Source organism: Geotrypetes seraphini, chromosome 5 (assembly GCF_902459505.1).
Source record: "Geotrypetes seraphini chromosome 5, aGeoSer1.1, whole genome shotgun sequence".
Taxonomy (NCBI): domain Eukaryota; kingdom Metazoa; phylum Chordata; class Amphibia; order Gymnophiona; family Dermophiidae; genus Geotrypetes; species Geotrypetes seraphini.
Window position 1 is genome coordinate 270,186,209 of NC_047088.1, and position 26,982 is coordinate 270,213,190.

The following is a 26,982-nucleotide window of genomic DNA, read 5'->3' on the forward strand; positions in this document are numbered from 1 at the left end:
GGGATGTCCTATCTCTAAGCGTACCATCTCCAATTGGATGGCAGCTTGTATCTCTTTCTGCTATGCCCAGGATGGATTTCCTCTTCACAGTAAAGTCACAGCCCATAAGGTCAGAGCAATGGCAGCTTCTGTGGCTTTCCTCAGATCTACACCTATTGAGGAAATTTGTAAAGCTGCTACTTGGTCCTCGGTTCATACCTTCACTTCTCATTATTGTCTGGATACTTTCTCCAGATGGGATGGACAGTTTGGCCAAACAGTATTGCAAAATTTATTCTCCTAAGTTGCCAGCTCTCCCACCATCCCACTTTGGTTAGCTTGGAGGTCACCTATTAGTGAGACTACCTGCCTGCTTGTCCTGGGATAAAGCACAGTTACTTACCGTAACAGGTGTTATCCAGGGACAGCAGGCAGCTATTCTCACATCCCACCCACCTCTCCGGATTGGCTTCTTTTAGCTATCTGAACTGAGGAGACTCGCCCTGTGCTGGACGGGAAGGCACTCGCGCATGCGCGGTGCGGGCGACTCGAAACTTTAAGTTTTTTCAAGCAAGTCTGCTTGTGAGACGTCCGCATCCGGGCTCCATTAGATCACGTCACCCGTTAGTGAGAATAGCTGCCTGCTGTCCTTTGATAACACCTGTTACGGTAAGTAACTGTGCTTTCCCTGTAAGCAGGCTGATTTGAGCTGACAGGTCCCAATGGGGAAAATTGGGGGGGGGGGGGGGGGAAGGATGTGTGTGTAAAGAAAATCCAGTTTTGAGAGTTTCTGGTGTTACGGTTAGGTTCCTCAACCTTCAAAACCCCTACATTGCTATTTTTTATTGTTTGATTTGGTTTCAACGGGCCATTTTTGGTGCAGATTTTCTGGTGGCTGCTGTGTTAGATTTTTAGCAATTTTTTGCCTATTTTCTTTTTCTGCCTCAAAACCCCTCGTTTTGCCTAGGGATCATCTGTTATGGATGCCCAAGGTCAGACTAGCCCAATTCCTGCATTTTTTATGCAGATATATTGGCTGAAGAACCACCATGTTCCACGTATTATGTGGTACAGGAGGAAGGGGCAGGAGCCTTCAGGCTTGGCCTCTAATCTAGGGGTGTCAAATGTTGGTCCTTGAGGGCCGCAATCCAGTTGGGTTTTCAGGATTTCCCCAATGAATATGCATGAGATCTATTTGCATACAATGAAAGCAGTTCATGCAAATAGATCTCATGCATATTCATTGGGGAAATCCTGAAAACCTGACTGGATTACGACCCTCGAGGACCAACATTTGACACCCCTGCTCTAATTAGTCCTCCAGGGTGTTAGAACCCCCAAAAGCCCAGAAAGCCCAGTCTGCAGGAAAGAGATTATGCTCAGAGACTGAGAGTAATGAGGGGACACAACGCAAGTGTGTGGTGGCAGAGGAGAGCTTGATTCCCCATTCTGGGGTCTTGGGGCCTCCAATACAAGGCTTTTCTGATTTAGTCAGCCTTTTATGGAAAGCCTATTTAACAGGTCCTGGAAGTGCTGCGCTGCCTATGAACACACCGGCTCCACCTCTCCCAAGCAGGCATCTCAGTCTCATACCACGCTGACTCCTAGTGTCGGGGTCTCTTCGAAGTAGAGCTGGGATGATTGGAAGTCTCTTTCCATGCCCTTATTATCACACGGCTCCTCTTGAATCTGTGGATATCCCTTTCAGGGTTAGGAGGCAAGAGTGGTTGTGGATCACAGGGATGATCAGCTTCCATTGCTCATATTATTTCTGACACCCTCTCTGTGTTGAAGCTCAATGTCCAGCAGCTCTCTACCTCTCAGTTCTCTGTTTTGATTGGCACTAATGCACAGACATCCTTTTCCTGCTTATTTTGACATCACCTCCTTAAGATGAAGTATGATGGTTGATGCCTTTTATATGAATTGGCAATTCTGATATTTTTTGACATTTGTTTTATTTTTAATTGTGTATGTTTGGTTGTAATATACCTTGTTTAAAAGCGGAATATAAATAATAAACTATAAATTATAATCACTGACCAATGTGAGTCACCTGAAGGTGGCCAAATTTGTCTCGGCTCTATCCTATGGATCTGGACTTCCAACGGCTGTTTGCACAGCCGAAAGTGGATGTCACAGTAGCTCAAGTGACCAAGCACATCTCCTTTCCTAGTGAGGGTAGAGTGATGCTTAAGAATGCACAGGACCTTAAGACAGTTTGAAACACTGGCTTTGAATATCAAAGTTGCAGTAGTTGCCTCCTTCGTGGCACGGGCCTGTCGCACCAGACTGCTGGCTAGTTCCTGAAGGAATGGATTATAATAATAATAATAATAATAATAACAGTTTATGTGGCCGATGCTCTTTGTGACATCATCAATCTGGAGTAAGGTTTTAGTCTTTTCTCATATGAGAGGCGTTCCATCCCCTTTATCATCTTGGTTGCTCTTCTTTGAACCTTTTCTAGCGCCATTATATCTTTCTTGAGATAAGGAGACCGCCTTGCCACTCTTTGCAGATGCAGTTCCCCTGGACATCGGGGGCAAAGCGCAGCCACCCACTCCAGGGCAAGTAGACCTCGTCGGAGAGCAAGTGGTTTATAAATCATCTGGAACTGAGAGCCTTTTGCTTGGCTTTGAAGGCGTTCAATCCTTCCTGATGGGGAAGGCAGTCAGGATGCAGTAGCATATGTGATCAGACAAGGTAGCATCAGAAGCACTCCCCTATGCCTGAGGCACAGATGTTGTTCCAGCGGGTAGAAATTCACCTGCAGGCCTTCTCAGCTGCCCACTTGGCAGGGGTAGAGAAACGTCCAGGCCAACTTTTTCAGCAGGCAGACATCTCTGTCCCAGAGAGCATTCATCCTCATTGTACAATGCTGGAGAAGACCAGCCACAGCCAAGCAAAAGCAGATTGCTTCTACAGTTGAAGAGCCAAGCAGGGAAGCACAGGGTTGGATGGCTTCATTTAGCCCTGACCCTTGGATCTACTTGTCTGTATGTAGCGGAATGTGACTTAGGGGTAATCATCAGTGAGGACATGAAGACTGCAACTCAAGTGGAGAAAGCTTCATCTAAGGCCAGACAAATCATGGGTTGCATACGCAGGAGTTTCGTTAGCCGTAAGCCCGAAGTCATAATGCCATTATATAGGTCCATGGTGAGACCCCATCTGGAATATTGTGTGCAGTTCTGGAGACCACATTGCCGCAAAGATGTGCTGAGACTTGAGTCGGTCCAGCGAATGGCCACACGGATGGTAACAGGGCTCAGGGAGCTCCCGTATGAGGAACGGCTGAATAAATTGCAGCTCTATTCCCTAGAGGAACGCAGGGAGAGAGGGGACATGATCGAAACATTCAAATACCTCACGCGCCGTATCGAGGTAGGGGAGGATATCTTCTTCTTCAAGGAACCCACGTCAACACGAGGGCATCCGTGGAAAATCAGGGGAGGGACATTGCATGGCGACACCAGAAAGTACTTCTTCACCGAGAGGGTGGTAGATCAATGGAATAGTCTTCCGATACAGGTAATTGAGGCCAGCAGTGTGCCTGATTTTAAAGCTAAATGGGATCGAAAGGTGGGATCTCTTCACAAAGGGAGGTAGGGGAGGGTCATTGGTGTGGGCAGACTTGATGGGCCTTGGCCCTTATCTGCCGTCACTTTCTATGTTTCTATGTATATTTCCTCCAAGGGCCATGGTGGGATAGCGACCCATCAGGGGTGATCTGATGTTCCAAATTGACCCCACCGTCCTTGGTATGTGGATCTGGTGCATCACCACAGAGGCAGGACTCTCAAGCTGCCTGTTTACCCAGAGCTCCTCAGTCAGGGCTCAATTCCCATGGAGAATCCAGAGCGCTTTGGTCTTATGGCATGGCTCTTGAGCGTAGGGCCCTGATTCAAAAGGGTTATGACCAGACTAACAATTGTAACATGATACATTCTTGATTCTATGTACTGTAACGCTCCTGGAAATGTCCAGTCTTCTAACTTGTAATCCACTTAGAACCGCAAGGCACAAGCGGAATAGAAATCACTAATGTAATGTAATGTAATGTAATGTTACTCGGAGATTGTCATTACAACCCTCCTTAGAGCGAAGAAGCCTGCAAAGTTTGTGGCTTATAGTGTGCCAAGGAACAGGTGGAACCTGAGAGAGCTCTTCTCCTCGTGATTCTGGCTTTTTTACAGGTCGGTCTTGAAAAGGGCCTGAAGTTTTGTCTCTCGAGGTACAAGTTGCTGGTCTTTCAAGCCCAGAGAGGCATGCAGTCTTTAGCATCTCATCCAGATGTCGCTTGGTTTTTGAGGGGCGTGCTCAGATTGAGAGACACACCTCCTGATGCACAGGCCATTTCCATCTTAGAACTTCAGTGTGGTTCTGAAAGGCCTATCGGGCTCCTTATGAGTCTCTGCCAAATGTGTCTCTCTTAGATCTTACAGTTAAGATTGGTTTTGGTCGCCATTGTCTTGGCAAGGTGGATCGTATGAGGAAAGACTAAAAAGGTTAGGGCTCTTCAGCTTGGAAAAGCGAATGCTGAGGGGAGATATGACTGAAGTCTATAGTCTACAAAATCCTGAGTGGAGTAGAATGGGTACAAGTGGATCAATTTTTCACCGTCAAAAATTACAAAGACTAGGGGACACTCAGTGAAACTGCAGGGGAATACTTCTAAAACCAATAGGAAGAAATATTTTTTCACTCAGAGAAGAGTTATGATCTGGAATGCGTTGCCAGAGGTTGTGGTAAAAACAGATAGCCTAACAGGTTTTAAAAAGGGTTTGGACAAATTCCTGAAGGAAAAGTCCATAGTTTTGTTTTTAAGACATGGGGGAAGCCTCTGTTTGCCCTGGATTAGTAGCATGGAATATTGCTACTTCTTGGGTTTTGGCCAGGTACTAGTGTCCTGGATTGGCTACCATGAGAACGGGCTATTGGGCTTGATGGACCATTGGTCTGACCAAGTAAGGCTAGTCTTGTGTTCTTATGTTCCGTACGGCCTACCCTGTATGGATTTTGCTTCTCCTGATTTCTGCCTCTGATGTTGCCATTGGCTATCTCAAGACCTCTTCTCTTTCTAAGATTAAGGAGAGACATTACTGCAGGAACATGTGGATCTCTGTTCACCTCATTTGGAGGGTTTTATTGCCCCTATTATTTGCACTTAAGTTGGTTCCTAGCTCTCTGTGTGCATAGTGTTCAATGTTGTTCAATGTTAAATTGATACATATTAATCATTATTTCCTTTATCATAAGTCACAGAGCAAAATGTGGTTTGTGCTGGGGAAGCTCCCTTGCCCCTCCTATTTTCTTCTGTTTCAGTGGAGTTTGATTGCTTTAGTACCAGCTGAAGAGGGAGCTGTTCTCCACTGCAGAAGGGGAGAAGTTCAGAGATTTAAAATGATACCCTTCTGCAGATTTGTGATTAGAGGGAAGTAACAGCTAATGTACAGAATCCCATGTCTTCTAAAAGAAAGATTAGTAAGATAAGAACCTAATCTATCATGTCGCCCTATATTGTACTGGTAGCCACTGAAGTTTTTGCAAAACTGGTGTGATGTGGCTACATCGTTTACAACCTTCTATTAATCTTGCAGCAGCATTCTGAATCTGAATCAATTGAAGCTGGTGCAGGCCTTTTGCACTCGGACAAGTGTACTGTAGAGTGCTTACACTCGATGCTATGGCATGCACAACTGAGACAAGACTTGCTTTCTCAATGGAAGGAGAGAGGCAGTGTAGTTGTCATGGATTATGCCCATGTACTGGTAGGAGATATATGGCAGTGCTCTGGTGTTCTGTCTAACATTCTGTGCAGCAGTCTCATTTCCAGCATTTTCGATAACCAAGCAATAGTGAGAAATTTCTTGCCTTTGTGAAAGAAATAATCAACCCCAACACGCTAAGCAAACCAACATTGAAGAAACCAAACAGCGCAAATGAGGCAGCAACAAAAAAGTACTTACCGGTCCCAGGAAAGGGTACTGGCAGAAGCAGAGCAGGAAACAATGCCTTTAGCAAACCCCAGAGAAAAGCATTACTGGCTGCTCCAAAACAGTCCCACATGAATTTAGCTTATGTGCTGCCTTTCTTTCTTGGTTATTGGTTTTAAAGAGGCAGGAGACCACAGGCAGCAGTGACTGTTCACTCTCTTTTTCCTCCAGCACTAAACTTGTGTGGTAAAAAGAGGAGGAAGTGAACCGCTGCTCAGTGGGTCACTTCCTCCTCCTATGCTGGCTTGTACCTGACTATATGATCCACTGTCCCGGTAAGATTTGACCTATTGCGCAGCAGGTCACTTCCCTGCTGTAGGAGCTCAGCAGTGGAGGTGAAGAGAATGAGCAGAGCTACTGCTTTGGCTGAAAAAGAGAAGGGATAAGAAAAAAAATGTATGTGAAGTGGGAGGATTGGGGCAGAGTAAAGGGGTGAATGTGCTAAAGGGGAAGAAAGATACTGTGATAGCTGGAGAGGTGAGGAGAAAGAAAGAGAGCTGGGGTATTTCATGTGGGAGAAGACTTTAGGGGCAGACAGAATTATAGTCATGTTGGAATTTAGAGGGAGATAACTTCAGTTGCAGTGAGCGAAGGAACTAAGGAGGCTGAAGCCTGATAGAGGAAAAGGTAGGAAGGGATTTCAGACCTTATGATGGAGGGAATTCCTATTCAAAATACTACAAATAAATGTTGCAGAATTTATAATAACTTTGTACAGAATTCCACCAGAAGTAAGATCTTAAAGGCAAGAATTCTTCAGAGGGCTAAGAGCTCAGCAAGAAGGGGATGGACAGGGTGGAGGGAAGGAATGTAGGGCCTGGCCCCACCCTGTTTACATCCAAATCTACAGTGGACCTCTCAACCCCCCAAAACTTAGCTGAGCCTGAGGTACAAGCCAGGAGCCAGAATCAATCTAGAGTTGCCCATGATAGGTCCATCTACCTGCTAGATAGACTATTGAAAGTGAGTCTGCTGCACAAGATACTACTATATGGCAGAGCTCTGGGGTTCTCGCTGTCTCCATCTGCTGGTAGATGGACATAACCAACAAGTCTCTGAATTGATTTGTGAGAACATAATTGCCACTGCTGGGTCAGACCAGTGATCCATCATGCCCAGCAGTTCGCTCACGCGGCGGCCCTCTGGTCAAAGACCAGCGCCCTAACTGAGACTAGCCCTACCAGCATACGTCCTTGTTCAACAGGAACTTGTCTAACTTTCTCTTGAAACCCTGGAGGGTGTTTTCCCCTATGACAGACTCCGGAAGAGTGTTCCAGTTTTCCACCACTCTCTGGGTGAAGAAGAACTTCCTTACGTTTGTACGTAATCTATCCCCTTTCAACTTTAGAGTGCCCTCTCATTCTCCCTACTTTGGAGAGGGTGAACAACCTGTCCTTATCTACTAAGTCTATCCCCTTCAGTACCTTGAATGTTTCGATCATGTCCCCCTCAATCAGGTGTATACCTGACTGGGCCTCCGCGTGTGCGGATCGCCAGACTCGATGGACCATGGGTCTGATCCGGAGATGGCAGTTCTTATGTTCTTATCTCCTCTGTTCGAGGAAGAAGAGGCCCAGTTTCTATAATCTTTCGCTGGACGGCAGCTCCTCCAACCCCTTAACCATCTTAGTCGCTCTTCTCTGGACCCTTTCGAGTAGTACCATGTCCTTCCTCATGTATGGCGACCAGTGCTGTATGCAGTACTCCAGGTGAGGGCACACCATGGCCCGGTACAGCAGCATGATAACCTTCTCCGATCTGTTTGTGATCCCCCTTCTTTATCATTCCTAGCATTCTGTTCGCCCTTTTCGCCACCGCCACACATTACGCAGATGGCTTCATGGACTTGTCGATCAGAACTCCCAAGTCCCTTTCCTGGGAGGTCTCTACAAGTACTGTCCCGGACATCCTGTATTTGTGCATGAGATTCTTGCTATCAACATGCATTACTTTACACTTGTCCACTTTGAACCTCATCTGCCATGTCACAGCCCATTCCTCGAGCCTGATTAATAATAATAATTTATTTTCTTGTATACCGCCCAACCAGTAGTTCTGGGCGGTTCACAACGGGAGAATACTGAGACATTTCAGCACATGGTACAATTTCATAGAACACACTATATACGTACAATCTAAAATTATATAATAAAAGTAATACAATTGTTAAAAACATTCAAGTACAATATTAAAAATTATTAAAAAATTAAAGCATACTATGACAATAAGAATAGAAACAAAAGACCTCATTTAAATATATCAAAAGTAATATTTTTATTTGTCAAATAAATAGGTCTTTAATGATTTCCTAAATGTGAAGTAAGAATTAGATTGAACAATCATCGGACTTAGCCAGGAGTTCATCTTCCCAGCTTGATACTCCAAATTCCTGTCTAAAAAGGTCTTAAAACAACAGGCCTTTGGAGTAGGGAAGATGAACTTTCCAGAATTTCTAGTTCCTTTTGTTGAGTAAGAAAGTTTCAGATAGGGGGACAAATATGAGGGAGATAATCCAAAAAGCACCTTATAACAAATGCATCCAAACTTAAAAAGCACTCTGGCCTCAAAAGGCAACCAATGCATTTATAGACAGACTCTTGATCCCATACGACCCCCCCAGAGCTCTAAGATCTATTTCCCAGTATTCTCTTAATGTACCTTAATTTTTTCTGTGACCGCTCCTATGACTTGGAATTCTCTTTCTTTATATTTAAGAATCGAAAAAAAACTTACAAAAATTTAAAAGCAGCCTAAAGTGCTTTCTTTTTAAAGATGCCTTTAGCTGACCACATGATTCTTAATAATATTGAATGGCTACATTCACCTCCGGGGAAAGTGTCCATAATTTGCTTCTTTTTGTTTCTCATTCTTATCTTCAGCAAGGTCCTGGGCGTCATCATTGATTCTATACTGTCCTTCAACGACCACCTCAACTCCCTGGTAAAAAAATGCTATTTCAGCCTTCACATGCTGAGGTCAGTAAGATCCTGTTTCCATCAAAAACATTTCGCCGTTCTCGTCCAATCCATCATCCTCTCCAGACTGGACTATTGCAATTCCATCTTCATATGCCTAACAAAGAAAAACCTCCACAGACTCCAACGGATCCAAAAAGCCGCGGCCAAGCTTATCTTTGCTAAAAGTAAATTTGATCATGTCTCACCACTCCTTTTCAAGCTTCACTGGCTTCCGATAACTTCCAGAGTCCACTTCAAATGCATCAGCCTAACTTTCAAGATCCTCCACGGCATCCTTCCTCCATTAATTCCACTTTCCTGGAATTCCTCGAATCTTAGTACCTCCAGACCTACCCAAAAATCGAAACTATCCTTCCCCTCACTAAAAGGCATTTCCCACCCAGGAAAACTGGGGACTTCCCTCCTCTTCAGATTCACCGAGCTCTGGAATAACCTCACCTCCCCCCTTCGGAACCTGAGTGCTCTCCAACCCTTCCGCAAACATCTGAAAATCTGGCTTTTCTCTAAAATCTAACTCTCCTTCCTCTCTGACATCCTAGCTCTCTAACATTCTTCTTCCCTCCGATCTTCATCTAACCCTTTCCCTGGAGTTCCTCTCTCATTACAATCCCTGTAAACCGTGCCGAGCTCCACGACCATGGAGATGGCGCGATATAAAAACCTAAGGTTTAGTTTATCTTCCCATTTCCCTTTTGTATTTCCCTTATTTGTTTTATTTTCTTTCTATAATGATTGTTTTTCTCCCCCTCCCTATTTGTTCCTAGGGGCTCTACAGTTCCACCTACCCAGTATGTACTTGTTATTGATCACGTACGTTTTACTTGTCTAATCACTAGCAGATTTGTTATCATGGCCAAGTATGTTCAGTTTGTCAAATATTTATTTGTTTATATGTTATTTTTTTAAATATTTTGTAAATCGCTTTGCATTTTGAACAAGCGTTTAATCAAAAACTGGAATAAACTTGTATAAAAAGGACTAACATGATCATACTTTTTAAGATTAAAAACCAGGCGAACTGCAGCATTTTGCACCAACCGAAGTCTTAATATAATCTTTTTAGGTAACCCCAAATAAATTATATTACAATAATCTAAAGTTGATAATACAATAGATTGAACCAGTAACGGAAAAGATTCGCTATCAAAAAACGGTTCTTAATTTCCATAAAAGCGCATAACTTTTTTAAATTAATAAATCTGTATGTTTCCTAAAAGTTAATGTGTGATCCAAAGTAACCCCCAGAATTTTCAAATTAGACGCTATCTCAAAATTTTGGCCCTTCAGTTGGATACTTTTTTCTTGAATTTTCTCATTAGGGCTTGCCAAAAAAAACAAACAACCTTGCTTCAACATAACCTGTGACATCCATAATTCTACTTTTTCTAAGATTATAGAAATTCGAGTAATCAATTCATTTGAGATGTTCTTACAAGGTAGCAATATAGAGATGTCTGCATAAATGTAAAACATTACTTCTAGACTTTGGAGTAAATGGCCAGGGACACTAAATAGACATTAAACAACGTTGGGGATAAAGGAGAGCCCTGCGGTATTCCGCATAAGTTCCTCCAAGAGTGAGAATATTTCTCATCAGAAAACACTTTATATGTTTTTTGTTCTAAGAACCCTCTGAACCAATTTTGTACCTTACCACTGATCCCGATTGAGTCCAAGCAGTTTAACAGTAGATCATGATCCACTAAATCGAAAGCGCTGCTTAGATCCAATTGCAGGTTCAGGGCACTTGTACCAGTACTGAACAGAATGGTGAGTTGATGTAATGTGATGTTATTACTGATTCTGTTCTGTGTCCAGAACGAAACCCAGATTGATTTTCATATAGGAGATTATATTTCTCTAAATAATTCACCAATTCGGCATTCCAGCAGTCTCTCCATTAGTTTTTCAAATCATGGGATACTTGCAACTGGCAAGTTTTTTTTCGCTAGCAAGTGACTCCTTCTGGGTTTTTACTATAGGGGTTATTTTTATTTTCCTAGGGTTTTTTCAAATTGTGCAGACTGTAATTGAAAAAACATAAGAACATAACATAAGAATATAAGTAGTGCCTCTACAAGGTCAGACCAGAGGTCCATCGTGCCCAGCAGTCCACTCACGCGGTGGCCCATCACGTCCAGGACCTGTATAGTAATCCTCTATCTATACTCTTCTATCCCCTTTTCCTTTAAGAAATAATCCAGTCCCATCTTGAACCCCAATACCGTACTCTGTCCTATCACACCCTCTGGAAGCGCATTCCAGGTGTCCACCACCCTCTGGATGAAGAAGAACTTCCTAGCATTGGTTCTGAATCTGTCCCCTCTTAATTTTTACGAATGCCCTCTCGTTCTTGTAGTTTTCGGAAGTTTGAAGAATTTGTCCCTCTCCACTTTCTCTATGTCCTTCATGATCTAGTAAGTCTCTATCATGTCCCCTCTAAGCCTCCGCTTTTCCAGGGAAAAGAGCCCCAGTTTCGCTGATCTTTAAGCATATGAAAGGTTTTCCATACCTTTTATCAATCGCGTCGCTCTTTTCTGAACCCTCTCGAGTAACGCCATATCCTTAAGGTATGGCGACCAATATTGGACGCAGTACTCCAGATGCGGGCGCACTATCGCCCGATACAACGGCAGGATAACTTCTTTTGTTCTGGTTGTAATACCGTTCTTAATAATACCTAACATTCTATTTGCCGCCTTAGAGGCCGCTGCGCACTGTGCCGATGGTTTCATTGTCTTGTCCACTATTACCCCCAAGTCCTTCTCTAGGGTACTTTCACCTATTACCAGTCCTCCCATTGTATAGCTGTACTTCGGGTTTCTGTTTCCTACATGCAAGACTTTACATTTCTCTACATTAAACTTCATCTGCCATCTCGTCGCCAACTCTTCTAGTTTATTCAGGTCCCTTTGTAAGTCTTCACAAACCTCTTTTGTCGTGACTCCACTAAATAGTTTGGTGTCGTCTGCAAATTTTATTACTTCACACTTCGTCCCTGATTCTAGATTGTTTATAAATACATTAAACAGCAGGGGTCTGAGTATCGACCCCTGGGGAACACCACTCGTGACTCTCCTCCAGTCAGAGTAGTGGCCCTTCACTCCTACCCTTTGCTTCCTACCTACCAACCAATTTTTGATCCATCTATGTACGTCTTCTTCCACCCCATGGTTCCTTAGTTTCTGTAATAGGCGTTCATGGGGTACCTTGTCAAAGGCTTTTTGGAAATTTAGGTATACGATGTCTATGGGGTCCCCTTTGTCCATTTATTTGTTAATTCCTTCAAAAAAGTGCAATAAGTTTGTTAGGCACGATCTTCCCTTGCAGAATCCTTTTTTAAAGATGGGTGTAACATTTGCTATCTTCCTGTCCTCCAGGATCACCCCTGTTTTCAGGAACAGATTACAAACCTGCTGTAGTAATTCTGCTATTTCCTCTTTTAGCTCTTTCAATACCCTAGGGTGGATTCCTTCCGGGCCCGGAGATTTGTCAGTTTTTAATCTATCTATCTGCTTGAACATGTCTTCGAGGCTCACCTCCATGGATGTTAATATTTCTGCTTGATCTCCTTTAAAGATTTTTTCAGGTTCCAGCACGTTAGATATGTCTTCTCTTGTAAATACTGACGAAAAGAACATGTTTAGTTTATCCGCCACTTCCTTTTCCTCCTTCACCATTCCCTTCCTATCTCCTTCATCCAGCGGTCCCACCTCCTCTCTTGCCGGCTGCTTCCCTTTAACATATCTGAAGAACGGTTTGAAATGTCACGCTTCCCTGGCTAGCCTCTCTTCATATTCTCTTTTTGCTCTTCTAACCACACGGTGACATTCTTTTTGATGATTCCTGTGCTCTTGCCAGTTTTCCCCGGTTTTGTCCTTTTTCCACATCCGGAATGATTTTTTCTTATCTCCTGTCGCTTTCTTCACTTCTTTAGTTATCCACGCCGAGTCTTTTGTTCGGTCCTTTTTGCATCCTTTTCTAAATCTGGGGATATTAAGATTTTGCGCTGCGCTCACCATGTCCTTAAATAAAGACCAGGCTTGCTCCACAGTCTGTGATTTCTTTGAATTGTTCCTTAGTTTCTTTCTTACCATTACTCTAATTGCTTCGTAGTTTCCCTTCTTGAAGTTAAAAGCTGCGCTGTGGTTCTCTTCCCCTTCGATATTCCTACTTTGACTTTGAACTGGATCATATTGTGATCACTGTTTCCTAACGGTCCCACTACTTCCACTTCCTTTACAGGTCCTCTTAGCCCATTGAGGATTAGGTCCAGAGTGGCATTCCCTCTCGTCGGTTCTCTGACGAGCTGCTCCATGAAGCAGTCCTGTATTCCCTCCAGGAATCCGGTTTCCCTAGCACATTTTGAGTTTCCAAGACTCCAGTCTATCCCGGGATAGTTGAAGTCTCCCATAAGTTGTGTTTCCGTATTTGCATTCCTGCCTCAGTTCCGCTTCCATTTCTACATCGATTTCTTCGGTTTGCCCAGGTGGACGATAGTACAGGCCCATCTTTATCTGGGGCCCATTCCTTCTTGGTATTTTAACCCATAGCGATTCCAATTTGTCGGTCGTCGCCACTGTGTCCACTCTGGTTGAGTTTATGTTATCCTTTATGTATAGGGCTATTGCACCTCCTTTCTGGTCTGATCTATCTTTGCGATAGAGTTTGTACCCCGGAAGTACTATGTCCCATTTATTTTCTTCATTCCACCATGTTTCAGAGACCCCAATGATGTCTAGGTTCTCTTTTATGGCCATGACTTCTAATTCTCCCATTTTGTTCCTTAGGCTCCTTGCATTAGTATACATGCATTTTAAGTACATGGTATTTTCTTGTCTTCTTTTTTCCTTTTCCTGTGCTACGTTCTTCTTATCATCCTTTTCTTGTCGTGTCAACTCTTGTTTTTTGCCCATGTTGTCTTCCCCCTGTGCTGCATTCTTCGTATTGTCCTCATGTTCCGTCAACTCTTGTTTGCCTGTTGTGTCCTCCCAGCATTTTTCCCACTCAGTATCTTCTCGGGATACCTTCTTCCGAATCATCGATTCCTGGTCGTCTGCCGACTTTCCCCTTCTTATTAGTTTAAAGCCTGCTCTATTCCTCTCCTGACGTTATTTGCTAGAAGTCTAGTTCCCGCCGTGCTCAGGTGTAGTCCGTCTCTCCTGAAGAGCTTGTTCTTGCCCCAAAACGTTGTCCAGTTTCTCACGAAGTGGAATCCCTCTTCCTCACACCAGCTCCTCATCCAGGCATTTATTGATTGTAATTCCGTCTGCCTCTTCACGTCTGCCCTCAATACTGGCAGGATCTCTGAAAACGCTATCTTCTGAGTCCTCATCTTCAACTGTTCGATCAGTGCGTTTCTGCTGCTGACATCATTTATCCCAATGTGGATCATCACTGCAGTCTCTTCCGTCTCTGCTCCTTGTAGGATCCTTTCAATTTTGTCGACGATGTCTTTTGTTCTTGCTCCTGGGAGGCAGGTCACTAGCCGATCCTCTCTTCCTCCTGCTATGTGGCTATCTACTTGCCTTAGGATTGAGTCTCCCACTAGGATTGCAGACTTTCCCTTTTTCATTTTTCGCTCTGGTCTCAGGTCTGTGTCCTCGGTGTGTTTTACTGCTTCCTCTTCTTGGCACCAGCAACACCTTGCCTCCCCTTCCTGCGGAATTCTTCTATGGGCTTCTTCTTCCTTGGAGTTAGATCGCTCTTATCCTCTGTTCCATGCCGGTGTATCTTTGTCCCTCCTACGATGTTCATGTTCTTGTTCTTCCACCCTCCTGTAGGCCTCTTCGATGAACTCCTCAAGCTTCCTGACTTGTTCCTCGATGTACTTTTGAAATAATTTTAATGGCAGTATTTTGAATAATTTTAAGACTTTTATTTCTTTCTTAGTGATTCCTTTGTATAGTGCATTACTGTAATCTAAACTTAATTGCTGTTTTCTATCTCTTTCTTCTAGAGTGAGGAGGAGGCATTACAGAGAGCTCTGGAGATCTCCCTGACAGACCCTGCAGTGGTTTCAGCTCATATGTACAGGTAGGATGCATTATAATTAAAGAAATTCAAATTGCAAATGTAGAAACATAATGGTAGATAAAGGCCAAATGGCCCATCCAGTCTGCCTATTCACAGCATCCATCATCTCCTCCTCTTTTTAAAGAGATCCCTGTCCCATACTTTAAAGATAACTGTCCCACACTTTCTTGAATTCAGACACAGTGTCTGCTTCACCACTTCTTCTGGGAGACTGTTCTATGCATCTACTACCCTTTCTGTAAAAAAAGGTATTTCCTTTGATTGTTCCAACACTTCCTTTAAAATGAGACCCACCTCATGGAGGGCTATGTACGTTAATGCACACAGTTTAGGCAATAAAATTCTGGAATTGGAGACCGAAATAATGAATGCCGACCTAGACGTGGTGGCGATATCCGAAACTTAGTTCACGGACTCTCATGGGTGGGATATGGCTATACTGGGTTACAACTTACTTCGTCAAGACAGAGAGGGCAAGTTAGGAGGAGGGGTAGCACTGTTATAAATATAATCTGTTATCTTCATCTTATCGTAACTTTACGTTGCTATTTATCCCCAACAGGTCCTGTCGGACATTACCTACTAAATTTTCGCTCAGCAAATTGTATTTCTATACTTTTGCCTCCTGAGGTCTCTGAACTCTGTATTTCCTCTGAATATCTACTTATTGTATTTCGCTGAATGTCCAGCACTCTTGATTGTAAACTGCCTAGAAGTCGCAAGATTGTGGTGGTATAGAAGAATAAAGTTATTATTATTATTATTATTATACATTAAAGAAGGCATTAAAACCACCAGAATCACAGATGTCAAGTACACCGGGGAATCCCTCTGGGTAAACTTGGCCAGAGGCAGAGAAAAATGCCTGTATCTTGGTGTAGTATACACACCTCCAAGACAACAGGAAGACAAGGATACAGAATTAATTGAAGACATAGGGAATATCATTCTATGGGGGACGCTGTTCTGCTAGGGGACTTCAATATGCCTGATGCAGACTGAAACACACTTTCAGCGACAACTAGCGGCAGCAAGAGGCTATTAACATCCATAAAAGGAGCACGACTCAAACAAATGGTATTGGAGCCCACTAGGGCCCAGGCGATCCTGGACCTGGTACTCATCAATGGGGAAAGCGTCTTGGAGGTCTCGGTAAGAGATACGCTAGCCTCCAGCGACCACAACATGGTATGGTTCAACCTCAGGAAAGGTTTCCCTAGATCAAACACGAAAACAAAGGCACTCAACTTCCGAGGCACTGACTTCGAACGCATGGGAGACTTCGTCTATCGGGCACTGCAGAACCAAGCTGAGACCGATAATGTGGAAGCTATGTGGTCAACCCTGAAATCCACCGTACAAGAAGCAACAAGCCGCTACATAAAATCAGTAAATAAACGGCAAAGAAACAATAAACCCCAATGGTTCACTGCAGAGATCTCGTACCTCGTTAAAGAAAAGAAAAAAGCATTTATTTCCTACAAATGAACGGAGAATAGGGAAGCTAAACTAGAATATACGGCCAGGTCTACAGTGGTCAAAATGGCAGTTAGGGAGGCCAAACTTCGAGTAAAAGAAACTCTAGCAAAGAACATTAAGAAGGAGGACAAATCCTTCTTCAGGTATATTAGTGACAGAAAAAGAAACACAGACGGGATAGTACGCCTTAAAAAACCAGACGGGAATTACGTAGAATCGGATTCCAATAAAGCCGAACTACTGAATGAATACTTCTGCTCAGTCTTCACCTGCGAGGCACTGGGGTACGGTCCACAGTTGCAGGCAAAGCATAGTGCGGAAGACCCGTTTTGGAATTTCAAGTTCACACCCGGTGACGTCTACTGCGAACTGACAAGACTCAAGGTGAACAAAGCCATGGGACCGGACAATCTACACCCCAGAGTACTCAGTGAGTTGTGTGATGTCCTGGTGGAACCGTTATCCGTGCTCTTCAATCTCTCCCTGAGTACTGGGAGAATCCCCTTGGACTGGAAAACAGCTAACGTCGTTCCACTGCACAAAAAGGGTTGCAGGGCAGAAGCTGCGAGTTACAGACCGGTGAGTCTCACATCAATAGTGTGTAAACTCATGGAAACACTAATCAAACGTAAATTAGACACAATCCTGAGCGAGGAGAATCTACGGGATCCCAGTCAACATGGATTCACCAATGGGTAGGTCCTGCCAATCCAATCTCATCAGCTTCTTTGACTGGGTAACAAGAAAGCTGGACTTGGGAGAATCCCTGGACGTCGTGTACCTAGACTTCAGTAAAGCAGGCTGTTGAGCAAGATGAAATCAATGGGGTTAGGAGAAACACTAACTGTATGGGTCAATGATTGGTTGAGTGGTAGACTTCAGAGGGTGGTGGTTAACGGTACCCCCTCTAAAACATCGGAGGTGACCAGTGGAGTGCCGCAGGGCTTAGTCTTGGGCCCGCTCCTTTTCAACATATTCATAGGGGACCTGACTCAGGGGCTTCAAGGTAAAGTAACACTATTTGCCGATGACGCCAAACTATGTAATATAGTAAGCGAATGCAATTTGCCCGATAATATGACGCAGGACCTGCTTTTGTTGGAACATTGGTCCTCGACCTGGCAGCTGGGCTTCAATGCTAAGAAATGTAAGGTCATGCACCTCGGCAGCAGAAATCCATGCAGAACTTACACCTTGAATGGTGAGACCTTAGCCAGGACTACAACAGAACGAGATTTAGGAGTGATCATTAGTGCAGCGATGAAAACTGCCAGTCAAGTGGAGAAGGCTTCATCTAAGGCAAGACAAATGTTGGGTTGTATAGAAACATAGAAAGATGACGGCAGATAAGGGCTACAGCCCATCAAGTCTGCCCACACCATCGACCCTCCCTTTTAAGTCTAATGTCCCCTTTAAGTAGAATTGTAATAATGCCATTCTACTGACCCGCTCATTCAAGTCTATACCCTAGTGATCCTATCCTTTGGCTGACCCTCGTAGGGATCCTACTGCAGAAGTTTCGTCAGCCGGAAGCCTGAAATCATAATGCCATTGTACAGAACCATGGTGAGAACTCATCTGGAGTACTGTGTGCAATTCTGGAGGCCACATTACCGAAAAGATGTGCTGAGAGTCGATTCGGTTCAACGGATGGCCACCAGGATGGTCTCGGGGCTCAAGGATCTCTCGTACGAAGAGAGGCTGAACAAATTGCGGCTCTACTTTCTCGAAGAACGTAGGGAGAGGGGAGACATGATTGAGATGTTTAAATATATCACCGGCCGTATCGAGGTGGAAGATGATATTTCTTTCTCAAAGTACCCTGGGCCACAAGAGGGCATCCGCTCAAAATCAAGGGCGGGAAATTTCATAGCGACACCAGGAAGTATTTTTTCACCGAAAGAGTGGTTGATTATTGGAACAAGCTTCTGGTGCAGGTGATCGAGGCCAACAGCGTACCAGATTTTAAGAGTAAATGGGATGTCCATGTGGGATCCCTAAGAGGGTAGAGTTAAGGAGATGGGTCATTAGGAGTGGGATCTCTAGAAGAGTAGACATAGGGGGGTGGGTCAGTAGAGTGGGCAGACTTGATGGGCTATGGCCCTTTTCTGCCATCTTCTATGTTTTATGCCACATAGTTATTTAAATCTCTCTTAATATATCTTCCTTCTCCTGCCTTTCCTCCAAAGAATACATATCGAGATCTTTAAGTCCACCAGCCATTTTAGTAGTCCTCCACTGGGCCGACGCCATCCTATTTATATCTTTTTGAAGGTGCTGTCTCCAGAATTGTATTTCGCCAAAACCCTTATGGGATCATGTCAGATCACAATAAATTCAACTATTGGAAACATCAAATTCAACTATTGGAAACATCGCTGTCTATCATCTTACCGAATCGGATATTTTTTGGGCTATTTCAGTGTTTTGTCACACTGCTACCTCTTAAGGACAGATTTATACTTTGGACTCTGAGATGGCTGGCAGATCCACAAAGAAGCTGCAGGAGGTGGGCTAGGAAGCTGCGGATAAAATGGCTTCACCATTGACAACTTCTACAGAGGAGTTTCCTACCGCTCAGCTGACCCAATTATCTAGCGCTGTAAAGTGCGCGCTCGAGCCACAGTTGGAAAAAGTGTATTGTCAGTTGGGACAGGTAGATGCTTTACTGGCGGATATGGTGCGGTGTACAGGGGAGTTGGAGGCATGCATATTAGAAACATAGAAACATAGAAAGATGACGGCAGATAAAGGCTATATAGCCCATCAAGTCTGCCCACACTATTTACCCACCCTCTTAAGTCTTCTGACCCCTTAAGTATAATTGTAATTATACTGTCACTCTACTGACCCGCTCATTCAAGTCCTAGTGACCCTATCCCTTGGCATGACCTCGTAGGGATCCCACATGGGTATCCCATTTGTTCTTGAAGTCTGGGATGCTGCGTGCCTCGACCACCTGCACTGGAAGCTTGTTCCAATGCTCGATCACTCTTTCCGTGAAGAAGTACTTCCTGGCATCTCCACGAAACTTCCCTCCCCTGAGTTTGAGCGGATGTCCTCTTGTGGTCGAGGGTCCCCTGAGAAGAAAGATATCATCTTCCACCTCGACCCGTCCCGTGATGTACTTAAATGTCTCAATCATGTCTCCCCTCTCCCTATGCTCTTCAAGAGTGTAGAGCTGCAATTTGCTCAGTCTTTCCTGTCTCAGTCTTTGGCGCTGGAGGACACAAATATGGCAATGGCCCCCGCCATCGCAGCATTGGAGCATCAGGTTGCTGAGCAGGCTTCAAAATTAGAGGACCTGGAGAACCGCGGTTTTTGGGGTTGCCAGAAACCATACCTGACTACCAATTGGACACCCTTCTTACCTCCTGGCTCCAAATGAAACTCCCATTGCTGGTTGACCTGGGACCCCTATGCTTTGAGTGCGCATACCAGCTGGGACACACTGGGAAAGGCTATCAGAGACCATGAGCCATGATCATCAAGGTACACAATCATGTCCACAAGGTTGCTTTACTGCACAAATATCGTGAACATCGGGACAACTTGTGTTATGAGGAGCATCGTGTCCAAATTTTTCAAGACTACTCACCAGCCTTGCAGTCTCGACGGAAAAAATTTCAACCTCTTTGTGCTAACCTGGCTGCTAAGACTCTTCGCTTTTTGTTCTTCTATCCTGCTACTTTTAAGATTTTCCATAGAAGCATAAAATATGACGGCAGAAAAGGGCGGACGGCCCAACAAGTCTGCCCAATCATGATCCCTTCCACTCTCGAGAAACTATCCTCTATCATACCTCTGTAGCGACCCCACATGTTTGTCCCATTGTTTCTTGAAGTCGAGCATGCTACTAGCCTCGACTACCTGATGTGGAAGACAATGCCATCTATCAATCACCCTTTCGGTAAAGAAGTATTTCCTGGTGTCCCCATGAAATCTTCCTCCCCTAAGTTTTAGCGGATGTCCTCTTGTCACCGTGGGACCCGTAAGAGTGAAGATTTTCTCCTCCTCCTCGATGCGGCCCATTATGTACTTGAAAGTTTCTATCATGTCCCCCCTTTCTCTGCGCTCCTTGAGCGAGTATAAGCACAGATTGCTCAGATGATCTTCATATGAAAGATCTTTAAGTCCTGAGACCATCCTTGTGGTCATTTTCTGAACTGACTCAATTCTCTTCACATCCTTTTGGTAATGTGGCCTCCAAAACTGGACACAGTACTCAAGGTGAGGTCTCACCATGGATCTGTATAATGGCATTATAACTTCGGGTTTTCGGCTGATAAAGTTTCTTCTGATGCAGCCAAGCATTTGTCTAGCCTTTGTTGAAGCTTTCTCCACCTGATTTGCAGCCTTCATGTCTTCACGGATGATTACTCCCAAGTCCCTTTCTACTTCAGTTTTTGTTAAATTTTCTCCATTTAGGGTGTATGTAGTGCAAAGATTCCTGCTGCCAAGATGCATCACCTTACATTTTTTGGCATTAAAGTTTAGTTACCAAGTACTGGACCATTGTTCTAGCAAAAGTAGGTCTTGTTCCATAGTGTTTTGCGCGGTTGCGCTGTTAGGTTCAGTTGCCCTGCCCACAACATTGCACAGTTTAGCATCGTCTGCAAATAACGCAATTTTGCCTCGAAGTCCTTGAGTCAGATCCCTTACAAAGATATTAAATAGCATTGGGCCCAAGACCGAGCCCTGCGGCACTCCACTGGTCACTTTTGACGATATTGAGATAGTACCATTTACCATCACCGGTTTGAAGTCTGTCGCTAAGCCAGTCTTCTACCCATGCAGTCAGCGTTCCTCCTAGTCCCATTGCATTCATCTTGTTCAATAACCTGCGGTATGGAACACTATCAAAAGTTTTCCTAAAGTCCAAGTACACGATGTCAAGGGACTCCCCCCCACCCCCCGGTCCAGCTTTTTTGTTACCCAGTCAAAGAAGCTTATCAGGTTGGATTGACAAGACCTTCCCTTCGTAAAACCATGTTGGTGGGGGTCAGTGCTCCCTCTAAGCGGGCGGGTGTTGTGAGCAAACCTTTTTTCGCTGTGAGCTAGCGCCAGAAAGTTATGAGCCAACTCGCCCGATTCTCCTCTCGCCGCCCTGCCATCTGCCGTACGCCGTGCGCTGTGACGAGAAACTTGTGCGCTGCGATGTATATTTTGTGTGCCAGCACACGCCAGCGCAGCTTAGCGGGAACACTGGTGGGGGTCCCTTAATTTTTCCTCGTCCAAAAACGTGTCTAATCTGTTTTTGATCATTGTCTCCATTAGTTTACACACTATTGACGTGAGACTTACCGGTCTGTAATTCTCAGCCTCTGACCTTCGTCCCTTTTTGTGAAGAGGAATAATGTTGGGTGATTTTCCAGTCCAAGGGAACTCTTCCCTTGCTGATGGCTCTTGGAAGGTGTTTGATTCTGGGGATCGGGCGCAAGCCTTTATGGGCACTATTAACACCTGACTTTTTGACTGCTCGTCTGCTTGGTCTCTGAACTGAGTATCAATGTTTGCTTGGTGGAGCAGTGATTTTCTTAATAGTCTGTATCTATGCTACCTATCTTTTTAGGCCTGCTAGGGGCTTTGAGTGTAGTACGCTGTATTACCAGGCCCTTTCTTGGCCTTGGCATAGGATAATGGTGGGATGAGGTAGGGCCCTGTGCGTTTTTGTGATTCTCCCCAGTGCTCTGTGGGACTATTGCCTGTCTGGGGTTTGGGCGTGTCTGGTGGGTTTGGTATTGGGGTGGTATTCTTCCTGTCTTTGCTATTCTTTTTTCCTCTGTTCTTTGTTTTTTATGTTTCTTGTAGATGTTTTGTTTGTTCTTGCCAAGAGGACTGGACTGCTTTCGCATTGGGGTGAGGAGGAAGGTTTGGGCTGGGAGCCTTCCTCCTTCGTTCTGTTGAGCCTTGCTCTTTTCCTTCTCTTTTCATTTACTCTTACTCAGCCTGGCCAGTACAAAAATAGTTTCATGGAATGTGGGGGGTATCTCCTCTCCTATAAAGCGCACTAAAATCTTACAGGCTCTTCTGAGGCAGGGAGCTGAGCTGATATAGCATGCCTTCAAGAAACGCGTCTTTCAGATGTGGAGCATTTGAAATTATAGCGCTCCTGGGTTGGAGCGGTCCACTTTTCTTCCTCTGAGGGCAGACGTGGGGGGGGGGGGGGGCAGTTCTGCGAAAATCCTTACAATGTATGGTGGTCCTTCGGAAGGACTCTCAGGGTCGCTACTTTCTTCTTGACTTGAACCTGCGAGGCTGTACCCTATCCTTGTTGGTTGTCTATGGTACCGCATATTGAGACCACTGGTTTTACAGAGATCTTTTGTGTCTCTGCACTACTTCCCAACTGGAAAGTTTAATGGTGGTGGAGGACATGAATTTGGTAATTGACCCTAGCATTGATAGATCCATGGGACTTCCTTCTGGGAGTGAGGGGATGAGTAATGATCTAGTAACCTTTACCACAGTTCTAGATTTGGTGGACACGTGGCGCTCCCTACATTCGAAGGAGCGGGATTACACATACCTCTCCAGGGCCCATGGGACTTAATCCCGTTTGGATTATGTATTTGTCCAGCAGGGGCTGTTTCCCTTCATTTCTTCAGCAGCAGTAGGTCCTGGGGAGGTGTCTGATCACTGCATGGTATTGAATGAGCTAGACTCTCCTCACTTTTATCATCAACAGAGGGGGGTGGAGATTTCCCGCATATTTGTATAAGGATCCTCATTTCCTAAAGTATTTACGCACTAAATTGGAGTATTATACTTGCAACAATTCCCAACACCTTGATGACCCATTTCTATTTTGGTCTGCGGGGAAGGCTGTGATTAGAGGAGACATAATTGCATATGTCAGTGCTTGCAATAAATGTTTGGTAGCTGGCATTTTGGGAATGGAGAAACAGGTCCAACTACACAAGGCAGTGTATATTAGAGTTACCTCTCAGGCTAGCAAGGAGGCCTTTTTTTTTTATTATGGCAATAAGAGTGGGAAGTTGTTGGCAACTATTGTTGAGGCTTGGGGAGGGTCCCACCACATTACTGCAATTAGGGATTCTACGGGTAAGGTGCATTCTAAGCCTGACCATATTTCCCGCTGAACTAGTTTCTGCCTGTCGCTCGATTTCCTTAATCAATGTTGATCTTAAGTTGTTTTCTGCTCTTTTGGCATCTAGGCTGGCCACAATTCTTCCCAAGTTGATTGGAGAGGAGCAGGTGGGCTTTGTCAGGGGCCGTCAATCGGTCTTGAATGTCAGGAAACTGATTCTGGCCATGGCTTACTGCCAACATTATGAGGTGCCCTCCTTAGTGGTCAGCCGTATGCCGAAAAGGCCTTTGACAAAGTGTTGTGGACCATTTTATTTGGGGTCCTTTCACATATGGGCATGCAAGGCATGTTTTTGCAAGCTATTACAGCTCTTTATCGTAATCCAAAAGCATGCATATTGGTTAATGGGATAAAGTCCCCCCCCCTTTCCTATTGCCAGGGGAACCAGACAGGGGTGTCCTCTTTCCCCGTTGCTTTTTCTCTTGACCTTGGAACCACTACTTTCCATGATCAAGATGTCCCCTGACATCATGGGAGTCCTGTTGTCAGAGGCCTCGGTTAAGGCGCTTGCCTGTGCTGATGATCTTTTGCTAGTTGTTATTGACCCCCAGAAATCTTTGCCTATTCTTTTGGATACCATTTCTAGGTTTGGGGTCTTCTCTGGGTTTACTTTAAACTATCACAAGTCTCAAACATTTCCTCTCCAGGATTTCATCTCCAGGATTCCTGGATGGGCCCTTTTCCTAGGCAGTGGGCAGTAGATCATATTAAATACTTAGGGGTCCTAATTCCTGTCCCGCTTTCCCGGCTGTATGCTTTAAATGTGCAGCCTTTACTACATGATACTGTTGTAAAGTTAAATTTTGGCAGAATTCATTTGTTTAATATGATCCTGGCTCCAAAGTGGATGTATGTTTTCCAGATGTTGCCCCTCTTTTTGAGGGTTTGAGATGAACGGAAATTGCGGTGGTCTCTGCAGGGCCTACACGTGGCTGGGGAAGAGGGCTCGGCTCCCCTATACTTTTCTATATACCCCAGTCTCCATGGGAGGCCTAGGCCTTTTGAATGTTAAATTTCTTACTGTTGCTTGTGCTATGAGGCATGTCAGTGACTGGTTTTGCTCTTCAGAGGACCTCACGGCTACTAGACTTGAACTCCTGGACTCTGTACATTTCAGCTGTTACCTTCATGTTATGGGCCTGCATCTTCTGCCTGTTGCCACGTTGTCTCATCTGCTTCCTACCACTGTTGCTGCTTGGAGATGGATTTTCAGACGTCACCATTTTTCTACTAAGGCTTCACCATACCTGGCAATCAGGCACAATTCTCACTTTCCAGTGGGTACTTTTTCTCCGGACTTTCAACGCTGGACGCAGAAGGGTATTCATTATCTTTTCATGTGCTCACGGAGGAGGGCAAAATGATTCCCTTTTCAGATCTACAGAGGGAGCTCTCTCTTTCCCCACAGGATTTCTTTCCTTATCTACAGCTTTGCAATTACATCAGGAGTCTCTGTTGGACTGATCTGACTGAAGACGTTTAGGAGGAACTTGGCTTTCTATTTACACTATGGACTCAGAATAAAGTACCTCTGAGGTATCATCGAGCCCTTTTGGATTCCTCTCCTGCCCTCATGTACTGAGCTTACACAGTAGCTTGGGAGTCAGATCTACCCATCACCTTACTGGAGGCTACTTTTAAGTCTTTTGTTCTTGCTATCTGCAAGGTTACGGTTAATGTAGCCTGTTGGGAGCTACAACATAAATTTGCTCTTTGTCTTCATATGTCTCCTCGATGGGCCTATTTGGCTGGGGTAGCTCAGACTTCCAGTTGTCCTAAGTGCGGCTGTGGGGAGGCCACTTTGGGCCACATGTTCTGGCAGTGTCCCCCAGTGCAACAATTTTGGAACTTGTTACTGAAGACCTTCTCCTCTCTTTGGAAGTGTGGCGTAAAGCTGGAGGTGCTTGTCCTGTTTGATGTCTTCTCTCTGCAATCCCCTACTCCAAAGTGCTACACTGCTTTTTTTCAGCAGGCGGTACTTCAGGGTAAAAAGATTATCTTTTTGCTTTGGTTGGAACAGCAGGCCCCTGCTTTTCAGCAATGGAGGCAACACATGACCACTTTACTGAAAATGGAATAGACCCAGCTCCGCACACTGGATTCTTCAGCAGGACGGCAGTTTATGCATATTTGGGGACCCTTCTGGAATCCCTTCTCCCCAACTGCAAGGAGTAGACTTATGAACTTTTAAGATCATGTGAAAGTTGTACAGTAGAATTTCAGCTTCTGATATTTACTTTAGTCCTCTCTTCTTTTTCCTTGTCTTTCCTTCTTTAGCTCACTTGCACCTGTTCTGGTATTGGATGGGTGGGTGGTTAGATGGAGGGGGGTTGGATGGGTGGGTAGACAGGGGGTGGGTAGGTGGGGGTAGGGCTTTCTGGTTATTTCTGAAAATTGTTTGAGCCACATATTAGCTGTTTCCGCTGCTCTTGATATTGCATTGCTAGTTCTCGTGTTGGTTGTACCTGTTTTCTTGTGCTCAATAAAAATGATTTAAATATTAAAGCTTTCTAAAAACAGTATAACGAACTTCTGATCTAATTAAAAATGGTAAATCATTCTAGATTAGAGATGCCTGATAAATAAAAAGATGCATTCCATTGCGTAAATAACCAACAGTATTTTATGTTTCAGATTAGACTGAGGTTCCAGGGAAATGAGCCAGAGGGAGTGGCCCTTAATATATTTATATGGAGAAGCAGTTAATTTCTGCATCATAGAAGCTTACATACCGTGAAACATAACAGTTGAGGCATTCATTCCTCCTTCCTTTCAAACTACCTGTTCAACAACTACTCCTGGAGGAACATAAGAAGTTGCCTCCGCTGGGTCAGACCAGAGGTCCATCGCGCCCAGCAGCCCGCTCCCGCGGCAGCCCATCAGATCAATGACCTGTAAAGAGGTCCTTTGTCTGAAACCCTTCATTCCCCTTTTTCCTTCTATCTGTTAACCTTTCATAGTCCTGTCTCTACCCCTATCTGTATCCCTCAATCCCCGAATCCTTCTGGAATTTATCCAATCCCTCTTTGAAACCCCGCAATGTACTCTGTCCTATCACAACCTCCGGAAGCATATTCCAGGTGTCCACCACCCTCTGAATGAAAAAGAATTTCCTAGCATTGGTTCTGAACCTGTCCCCGTTCAATTTATCCGAGTGCCCCTTTGTTCTTGTGGTTCCCAGTAGGCTGAAGAATCTGTCCCTCTCCACCTTCTCTATGCCTTTCATGATCTTGTATGTCTCTATCATGTGTCTATCATGGCGACTGACAAGCTTAAGCTGTCCTGGAACTTTCACCCCTGTGGGAACCTCTGGACATAGGTACGACGAGTGAGGTGATTAAATTTGCGGTCAATACAAAGTTGTTCAGAGTAGTGAAAACGCAGGGGGGTTGCGAAGATC

The 26,982-nt window shown here is 44.6% G+C and overlaps 1 protein-coding gene across 1 annotated transcript in view; it reads left to right on the top strand.

Moving 5' to 3' along the window:
• Positions 1-26,982, top strand: part of ZFAND2B (zinc finger AN1-type containing 2B) — a 93,863-nt gene that overhangs the window by 52,996 nt on the left and 13,885 nt on the right. The window contains exon 7 of the mRNA XM_033945382.1: positions 14,916-14,992. Coding sequence (XP_033801273.1) covers positions 14,916-14,992 — 77 coding nt within the window. The remainder of the gene's footprint in view (positions 1-14,915; positions 14,993-26,982) is intronic.